This window comes from Helicoverpa armigera, chromosome 28 (genome assembly GCF_030705265.1).
Source record: "Helicoverpa armigera isolate CAAS_96S chromosome 28, ASM3070526v1, whole genome shotgun sequence".
Classification (NCBI taxonomy): domain Eukaryota; kingdom Metazoa; phylum Arthropoda; class Insecta; order Lepidoptera; family Noctuidae; genus Helicoverpa; species Helicoverpa armigera.
In genome coordinates, this window is record NC_087147.1 from 234,834 (window position 1) to 244,906 (window position 10,073).

At 35.3% G+C, this 10,073-nt stretch overlaps 2 protein-coding genes across 2 annotated transcripts; both read right to left on the reverse strand.

Annotated features, from left to right (window-relative positions):
* Positions 1-4,397: 4,397 nt before the first annotated feature.
* LOC110379759 (23 kDa integral membrane protein) lies at positions 4,398-6,605 on the reverse strand. The gene has a single exon (XM_021339557.3). The coding sequence runs from the start codon at positions 6,444-6,446 to the stop codon at positions 5,682-5,684; it is 765 nt and encodes a 254-aa protein (XP_021195232.1). The 5' UTR covers positions 6,447-6,605; the 3' UTR covers positions 4,398-5,681.
* Positions 6,606-6,932: 327 nt separating this feature from the next.
* On the reverse strand, positions 6,933-9,369 carry LOC110379758 (23 kDa integral membrane protein). The gene has a single exon (XM_021339556.3). The coding sequence runs from the start codon at positions 9,275-9,277 to the stop codon at positions 8,486-8,488; it is 792 nt and encodes a 263-aa protein (XP_021195231.1). The 5' UTR covers positions 9,278-9,369; the 3' UTR covers positions 6,933-8,485.
* Positions 9,370-10,073: the final 704 nt, after the last annotated feature.

Here is a 10,073-nt window from a genome sequence, read left to right on the forward strand (position 1 = left end):
AATACATTAAAATCTACACAACTACCTACGTTGCGTGCCAAACAACACGTTCCCTCACATACCCATAGCTGCCAAATGTCTTCTATAAGTACTCTATGGACTCAAACCAGTTTTTTTCATTGTAAGCACAAGTATATCCCAAGGTTGAAAGAGCTTACAAGTTGGTTGAAACCTTTTGGGCCCTTTCACTGGTGTTACGAAACTTTACCGTACCGAGAGCCGTGTTGGACGAAAGTAAAAGTTGTGGTAGGTTTTAGGCAAGTGTGTTGTAATGCTTTTAAAGTTCGGAATAGAGCTTTGAAGAAAAAATGTGGCATTTGATCTATTTATGGCAGTAGGTAGAAGCATCTTCTGAATAGAAAAGGCATTATAATAATATGTATCCTATTTATGTCAGTAATGCCGTCTTTTAAATATAAAAGGTATTTTCATTTTAATTATTATACCTAATTACATTTTCCGGAAGTTTATTTTTTTACATAGTTCATATTTTTTTAATACATAGTTTTGTACTGTCTACTTTATAATATTCATTTCATATTAAAACAGAAGGTGCAAAAGAAAATTACTATTATTAAGTTACGTTTTCACTCAAAATCGGTTAAACCAACATGGGTAAAATTATGCACAAACATATCTTACTGAAAGACAGATATATTTTTACCCGAATGCCTTATATATTTCCACTCGGAACTCGACCGAAGTCGTGAGCTAAACCTAGTTTCCTAGAAAATTCGTGACAATTAACAACCATCTGACTCAGGTGTTTCCGCCACGCGAATATCAACCTTAGCACGTGACTCCTGCGCATTCAAGTTAATTGTACGTGCAAATATGCGCAAGAGTCGATATGTAATTGTTATAACATCGTAAACAAAGGTTTTAGTGGTTTTATAGATTTTGTTATGCGAGTTTACGTGACTTTGGTTAATATTATCACAATTACAATTATGAGACAATTACTTGAGTCACTTGCTTTAAAGAAAAATAAATCATCTCGCCCAATTATGTTACAAACCAGAATATTAAAACTTGCTATTTTTGTATTCTTGCTGTGTACTAGGTTAATACTAAGCTAAAATATAGCCTATTATATGTCATCTAGTGTGAAGCCACAAAGTTAAAAGCATTTTTTCAAATCGGTTCCATATTTTTGGAGCCTTTAGGGCATTAATAAACAAAATCAATTTTCCTCTTTTAATATTACTTAAGACTTACAGAATGAAAGTCTAATACAAGCTAGATATAATATAAATAAAAAATAACTCACTACCCTACCCGGGAATCGAACATTGGACCTCACACAATAAACAGACTATCATATCGTCACAATCTATGGTAAAACCACAATCAGTATCATAGAACAGCAAGGCAGATAATGACACAATTAGCTAATCATTAAATAATTAATGTGACTGACTATAATTACTGGTAATAGACCCAGTTTGCTGCGGTCAGCCACGTCATTGTATAGTGAAAATCATTATTATTGTCAGCCTTTTTACAGTCCCACTAAATCAAATCAAAAATCATTTATTCAAACTTTCCTATGTGTTTTTGCTGGGAAGAAGAAGTGGCGGAACAAACTTCCCAGCAACACATGTCTGTCGGTAGGTTGGAAGAACCTTTGTGTTCCGCATCTGGATATTATACATCAGGGTACCTATCTATTCCTTGATATCATGGGTCATCTGTTTTCAACACTATCAAATGTATAAACATTTCTCTTTAATCACTCTATCTATTTAAAAAACCGCATGAAAAAGCGCGTAGTTTTGAAGATTTAAGCGTACAAAGGGAAACGGGGACTCAGGGATAGAAAAAGCGACTTTGTTTTATACTATGTAGTGATATTGTACCTGACTTGGTTTCGAACTTGGTAGGTATTCAAGCGGTTAAATCTTTATACCACTACGGTATTTAGATCATTCTCAACAAAATTCACAGAGTTGTGAATCACGCTAATATAGATAAAAAAGTGAATCGTTTGAGGGCTATGTAAACATGGGGATTTGTTTTATAGTGATAAGGAAATGATTATTAGCGGAAATCCCATCCATTCAGTTAATTTCTTAAAGGAAAAACTGTTCACACAAAATTATAACAGATAGATAGACAATCACTGTTTTATTATATAAAAATACAAACATTCAAATTGAGAAACTCCTCCTTTTTGGGAAATTGGATCAAAATAATTTTCGTGTAGTTATTACCAAAGTTAGCCTATCAAGAAAACTAAGCCTAGATAAATAACATTTACCTTTACAAAATCAGCAATTTTCCTCTTGTTTTGAAAATGACGTAACAGAGATATTTCCTGTATAACTTACAAATCAAAGCAAGCGAAGCCAGGTGTCGTAACTAGCCACGTGGTACACTCACGTGCATCAAATAGTATACAGTTATGTTTTCACGCATGCGGGGGAAAATTTACTCAGCTGAGTCAAAGGGAGTTGATGATTTTATCAAGAGTTTTTCTGGTCTATTTATTCGAATTTAAGGTTTTAAATAAAACAATCATTTATAGCACTTAAATGACAATAACCAAACAATGACCAACTGTGAAATTGCTACTCATTGGTCAAATCGGTGATTTGACTACTGAAAATGGTTCGGTTATCGTTATAGAGAATTCTAAGTAGTCGGTGGTTATAGTTTCATATCATATCGTTTACTGCATTCCATAAATGGTATACCTATTTTGCCTATCTACCTATTTTACCTATATTGCTTGTATACTTATTTAATCTGCAAAATCCATCTTTCGCTATTTCAATTAACTAAAAGGATTTATTACCTAATACTACTAATACTACGTTGATTCTAGACACGGTTTTTTTGAGCATTTAGGTACTTTAAAATATTGTGTCAATATAAAAGTAGGCATTTTTAAAGACTAATTGACAAACTGTTGGCTATAAAAATAAATGCTATCTGTTGTCCGGTAGCGTTGACCTCAGATAGTCGGTCTGTTTTATATTTTTTTAATGGGCCTTTGTAATTGAACCGAAAAATTAAACTTTCCAAATGATTTGCATGCGAAAGAGATGATCGCTGATTAAAATTTTAAAGAGGTCAAAGCTGAGTATATTTCAAAAGCAAAAGCTATACTTTTTACCAAATATTGATAAGCTATCGTCTACGATTTCATCTGCTTACCGTGGGAATTGTCTAGCAAATCTGGATAAAATAGTAAATGGGCTATCTGAAACTGTAAAAATATTTCATATCGGACTAGTTGACAGTTCTCAAGATTAGCTTATAGATAAAAAAAATCATCACAACATTGTAATATTAGCACAGTTTAACAAAATATGCATTTCTGACCATACCCAACTATAGAAAAAAGCTTCAACCAACGACGTATAAGATACTTCGTTACGCAACATATGGAATGTTTTTCTAAAACTCGTTTGGACATAGAAAAAGGGCTGACAGCCTATGATATAACTCTATGGTAAACATACGAGTTTTCACATCACTACGCCGTGTTTGTATGAAAATAGAAATCTGTTTGTTTGTGGTTATGTATTTAGGGACTACTGAGTATGTTTTGTACTACCAGTATGTGCAAATATAAAGATGGTTAAATATTTTTTTTTTGTGTGAAAGAAAATAACTTGCAGTAAGTGGAAATTCTTCAGAGAAAAATTGTTGAGACTCCTAAAGTTTTTAAAAATAATAGCTTTTTAATAGATAAAAAATAAAACTGGCACGTGCATGGTATGATTTTAACTTTATTGATTAACAAATAAAAATATCCTGAGTTAGAATGAGAAAAAAAGAAAAATCATGGTGACACGAGTCCAGATTTTGATCTTAAAGTTTATGATAGAGAAAAGCTTTTATATTTTTCTAAACAAAACTTATTTTTAATACAGATTCTAACTTGGATATTGACATGACCTATAATTGCAAGATTTTATATGTTTATAGTTTGCTTTTCACCTATTTGTTATCATGACTAAGACTTTTCATTGTTAGTCGTATACCCATAGTGTTGCTTAACATCCCATAACCATACTCTACTTCTCATACTTTCATGGTGACTAATATAATAAACTGTGTCTATGTGTGCGTGCTGCGCATGAGTGTGTGCATCAATAACTTTCTAAATTATGTAATGAGAATAGGAAACTCTAATTATGTAATAATCTGCGGAAGTTACTTATTTAAGTATAAGAGACGTTCTTTGTTTTGCTTTTATAAGCAGTTTTGAGATAAATTAAGGTGACATAAGATTTTTTTTTAATATTTTATTATGTAATTAATTCCAAGAATTAAATATGTATGCAAAAACGTCAATAATATGCAATGTCGCATAAAGTTACTTCGCCAAGCAATATTTTATGATATAATTGAGTCAAGAATGAGGAACCAAATTAAAAATACATTACTGAAATATTTTAACATTTAATTTCTATTACAAACGAAACGACTTAAGACTAGTTTCGACTTAAATGACATAATTATTAGATATTGTATAAAAATAACTTACAATAATTAGCTAATAATAATTATTACAGTGATAATGGTAGTGGTTACTCACTTATACTAATTACATGATATAAATGTTTTTTTCTTTTGCATGCAAAAAATATATTCTCTTTTTTTTCTCGAAAGTTTGTACCTATACTTTCTTTGGCAATTGGACACACACTGTTACAAACACACATTATTTATAATATATTAAATATGGCTCTTTATATAAAGGACGGAAATTCGCTCCAAAAACTTATAAAAACTATAAAAAAATATAATATTACAAAAACTTCAATACAATAAAATCTCTACTGTGATACAAAAGTTCTGAACACCAATACTTGGCACAATATTTAAACTACTTGACAAACATACTTTATAGAAATTGTGAAATCCAAATACGTCGTTATATTAGCATAAGTTCCGCTGAGCATACTTTATCCACTCACAATAGTATTGCGTAAAGATTTGCATATTTCGATGGTCCGTGAATAAAGTTTACTAGTGGAGCGACATCGAGGCACGCCTCGCAGGTAACATCTATTACACAATGGCCGACCTCAATACGGAATCTGGCACAAACAGCTCGTCAGCTGCCCAACCTGAGGTCACATTTTTCTCATAGACGACCTTCTATCGCCTCACAATCTCCACTCGTCCATGGACGCTTATTAACGCAAATATAACTTACGAAACTTACAAACCGACCTATGTATACCTAAACTATTAATCGTATGTCTCGAAGAGACTTGGTGGGGCGAGGCCGTCGGATTCACCATGTCTTAGGCACAATGAGGTCTATGAGTCAGTGCAGGTACTCATGCATCATTGAGTTAAGAAGGAAGCCACTGATTAGGCCCACTCACTCGAATAATATCATCTTAATATACACTTTGACCTAAGGCGTGGCGAGATTCTACACGAATTACACTATGAGATTGCTTCATTAAAGCGAATTAACACTAATCGAATAACAGATGGAATGTAACATTATATCAGAGCAACAGAACAAAGGTTTCGGGCTCTCCTTCAACAAGGAAACGAACTTTATTCAGAAGTAAACAGACACCGTGAAAGAAAGAAAACTTAGAAAGGGAAAGTTACTTCAGGGACGAGAATCGGTATCGATTAGAGTCTCATACCGTAGCGGCATCGATCGGCGGTATCGATATATCGAGAATAATACTGGCACTTAGCACTTAGCACTCGGTTTCACCTTCTTTCCTCTCCGTTATGTAGTGTTCGACCTCCCGCAAGGAGTGGAAGAGCTTCCAAGCTAGCACAATACCACAGATCTCCAACAGAGATATAAGTAGAGAAGCACCCGCGACGGACGAACTGATGATCTTGGTATACACTGACGCCACTTTAGCACATCCGAGACGTTCGTTCGCCTCCTTGTCGGTGAACTCGCAGGTAGCACGGTAGTAGCTGTCCAGGCAGCAGGTTAGAGGCAGGTCGTTCCTCCAGCTTCTGTAGTCACGAGCATCGTTGGCACCACAGCATCGCAACTTCCTCTCAATCCTTCCAAAGGATTTGAAGACATCAGGGTTGGACTGAGAGTTGTAGTATCCATCATACACTGTATCCTTGATGAATCTGTCTGTGTCCTCTCCATCGACGTAAACAAAGATGAGAGTTGCGGCGATCAGCTGACCCACCACGATCAAGATAAGGAAGAGGCCGTAGATGCCGAGCATGCCTCGACTCTCCCTGTTGGCGCCGCACCACCCACAAAACGCCACCATGATGATAAACAATCCCAGTAGAATAAACAGCCATGGTGCAACTTGAGGCCAGTAGATTCTATAGTCCAGTAGATAATGGTTGCTATTCCTTAAGGCTACGAACTCGGTTAGTTGCACAAAGAACCAGATGCCAGTGGCTGCCGTCACCAGGCCGAAGACGGCGTATATAATGTTCATTACGTAGAGAACATTTTTGATAAGTTCGTCTTTCCCCATGGCTGGTCCGTGCGCGCGCGACGTTTTCAACGAAATGAGAGGCGTGTGAGTGACGCAAGTACTTTTATAAACTTGGGCCGCGCCTTGAGGTGCGCGCGCGCAGCTTACAAACGATCGATCCCACCTGCGACTGAACTGATACTAGTTGATACTCGAGTAATATTTGACCCATTTCGTGTGTTCTGCATTATAATTTATAATGAATGACTAATTATTTATATTGTTGTATTGTTCCTGCGATTTTGTTCGTAATGTGTCATTTGTTTAATTAGGGTTGTAATTATGAATTTATTTAATTAGGTCATGTATTTTGGTACTGTAGAGATTACTTGTTCATTCAATTATAACTCTATGTAGAAAGTTAATGAAAACTTTGCCTATTTTAGTTCTCATAATTATTATTATTCTGTTTAGTGTTATCATTTCCTTCTCAAAAGTTAGGTAAGTAATAGGTGCAAAATAAAGGTAAGAAATCCATACAACAAATTATATAAAACATCCAGTCTATTTCAATCAAAATGCAAATACACAAAGCTTCTTATTTTAATAACATTTTATTCTTATATCAAAACTTAAATCTATCAGGGTTTCAAGCCGGCTCGAAGGTTTGCAGCCAGCCTTATCTTTGGACCTTTACTCTCAACAGGTACACACACACACACACACACACACACATACATACTTTATAAAGTTTCTATAATTCACGATGATGTGATAAACGGACAGAAAAATAAATATTACGTAAGAGGATTTTGTTACACGATATTGTGACTTATGTCTTGGTGCATAAGGTTGAAATTTGTCTGTTTCCAAATGTTGTTATTGCCATTTTTGTTGCTATAACGCAACTGAGGTACTGTGGTTTCGAACAGACATTAACATCATTTGGAAACAGCTTTTTTCTTCTCTTAAATATTATATTTACAGGAATTTGTCAGTTTTTCTGTATCTTAAGCTTCACTTAGAACTTTATCATTCATTCATCATTCTATCATTCATTCACTACATTCTACTTAGAAGTATTTATATCTAATATCATTTTATTTTACTCTTGTATACAATAAAAACAATGACCTATAAAATATATAGTCCAAAACATCGAGGTGCTATTTAGAATTTTTCCTCAAGAAAAAAACATCAAGACAAATCTCGACCCGGGATTCGAACCCGGGACCTCACGATCCGTAGCTGCACTTATAACCACTAGACCGCTGAGGCAGTAAAGCTACAAAATCTTATAATCATGTAATAATCTTTGAGTTAAAATACCTATCTAAAACATACATTAGAATTTGATACTTATTTTTAAGAAGATAAAGATTAAAGTTAAGTAGACGGATTCACAAACATTATTTGCCATTATTCCTTCTAACTACTTAACGACTATTGTCAGGAAAAACATGAGAAAAATACAAAACATGTTGTACAAACTAGTTTCATAGACAATTAATATACAATTTGTATACACTACAATACGTTATTGTACGAGATTCGATATCAGATCGTAAAGTCAATTAACATTCATTAATTTCTGTTATCTAGTCATCCCTAATTAACATCCTTAGTATACGCTTCCGAAATATTTTAACACACATTTCTGCAAAAACACGTGAAAAATATCCCAGTTATCTACTTGTATCTTAATATCTTAAGAAATACAAAGGTCAGTCGTTATTAAAGTTCATACAGACAGTTATATGACTAACATCCAATTCAATTAAGGGTACTTAAATTGACTCATTGAAGTTCTTTGTTCGTGCAACTGGAAGATTCAATTAAACGCATTAAATGCATTAGTCGGCTCTTAGACTAGAAGCCGTAAGCTCGACTCGGTGGAGTTCAATCATACAGTTAAAGCTAAAACCGCTGATGTGAAACAGTCCTTACATCTAGCAGAAATAAATATTTAAACTAAGCACCGAGTGTTGCGTTATCACACACGTAACGTTCGACTGGTTACTCAACGATTTCTCTTCGACACGACAGATAAACTAGTCGAATCTGCTAACACATTTGCAAACACAGTATTTATCAATAACTTACAATAAAACTTTTTTGCTTTCAGATTCTAGTTGTACGGGCATCGGTCTTGGTCGTCTCTTCATGCTCTTTGACAGCGTGACAGCAACGATGACATTCATTAAGCCAATGAAAGCCGTGAACACGCATGCTCCTGACAGGACTCTGATGATAATTCTGGTGTAGTTGGTAGCTACTTCAGTGCAGCCGTGTCTCTCGTTCGCCAGCTTGTTGGTGAAGTCACAGTCGATGTTGTAAGATCCGATCCAACCGTGGTAGTAAGTGTCACAGCAGGAAACAGGGAAGGAATCGCGCCAGTTCTTGTAATCTCTAGGTCCAGACGCTCCACAGCACTGCAGACGCTTCTCCATGTTACCGAAAGAAGTCTCCAAGTTCCTGTCGTTCTTCATCGTAGTATAAACATCCCAGATCGCGTCTTCAATGAATTTGTCGGTCGACTTCGTGTCGGCGAACGTGAGAGCGACAACGGCCGCCGCCACCAAAGCCACAATAGCGGTGACCTCGAAAGCAATGTACATGACTACTAAACCATTGCTCCTCTTCTTAGCACCAACGAAACCACAGCACGACACACAGATCACGAAGACACCGACGAGGATGAACACCCAGGGGATAGCCTGAGGCCAGTACACGTTGTAATCCAGCAAGTAATGGTTGGTATTCCTCAAGCTGGTCACGCTGTGGACTTCTACGAAGAACCAGATGGATGCACAGGCGATGGCGAGGCCGAACACCACGTGGAGGATGTTCAGGATGAACAGGAGCACGGAGGAAGCACCGGTAGTACTCATTTTGTTTGTTTTATTTAATACTCGTAGTTACACGTGCGGCGCGAGCGAGCGTTCAGAATTAAATGGCGGGGTACAGCCGGTCGCGGCTATATAACGTCGCTTCGGATCAAGGCGACTTCGAACTAAAGTGATTCATACCTCATACTGATCATAACATGGGTTACTTGGACTCCACATAAACATATTTTTTTAACAATATACGTCATTATTGAAGCTTAATTGTTTCACGGGATAATGTTACAGAGCTATATTAATTAATTAGTGAAAGCAATTAGTGCATGCGTGATTGCGTTGCAGGAATATAACAATTACTTAATTAGTCCTAATTTTGGAATGTTGTCAAAGGACTTATTAATTAATTGGCCGTAATTAACCCAGATCTAAGCAGCATTTCTTTGGTATTTACCGGGAAATTCTATCTTTCCAGGTGACATAATATAATTACCTTTTCTTTGAACTTGGTTAAGGTAAATCGGAAGGAAATCAATCAGATATATTATAATTAGTATCGTCATTTCCTAAATTAATTAAATAATATGAGTCAAAGATATAAATGCTTGCAAAACTGGTTTTAATACCGATGTGGGGCGGATATATTTAGTTTATCTATTCTAATTTCATTTTTAGTTGAATAACTATAGTTTTAAACATTATGAAGCTTTTTGTAATAGGTATTTGTGTATGAGATAAGGATTATGGGCGCAGTAACGAATATTTTTTTTAATCATATTTAATTTTTCGTTTAAACAATTTCCTATGTAGATAGCCAGCATTACATTAGCAGCTACATTTTAAC

Excerpts from the sequence above, each read along its gene's own strand:
- LOC110379759 (XM_021339557.3), bottom strand. The coding sequence starts at position 6,446 with ATGGGGAAAGACGAACTTATCAAAAATGTTCTCTACGTAATGAACATT.
- LOC110379758 (XM_021339556.3), bottom strand. The coding sequence starts at position 9,277 with ATGAGTACTACCGGTGCTTCCTCCGTGCTCCTGTTCATCCTGAACATC.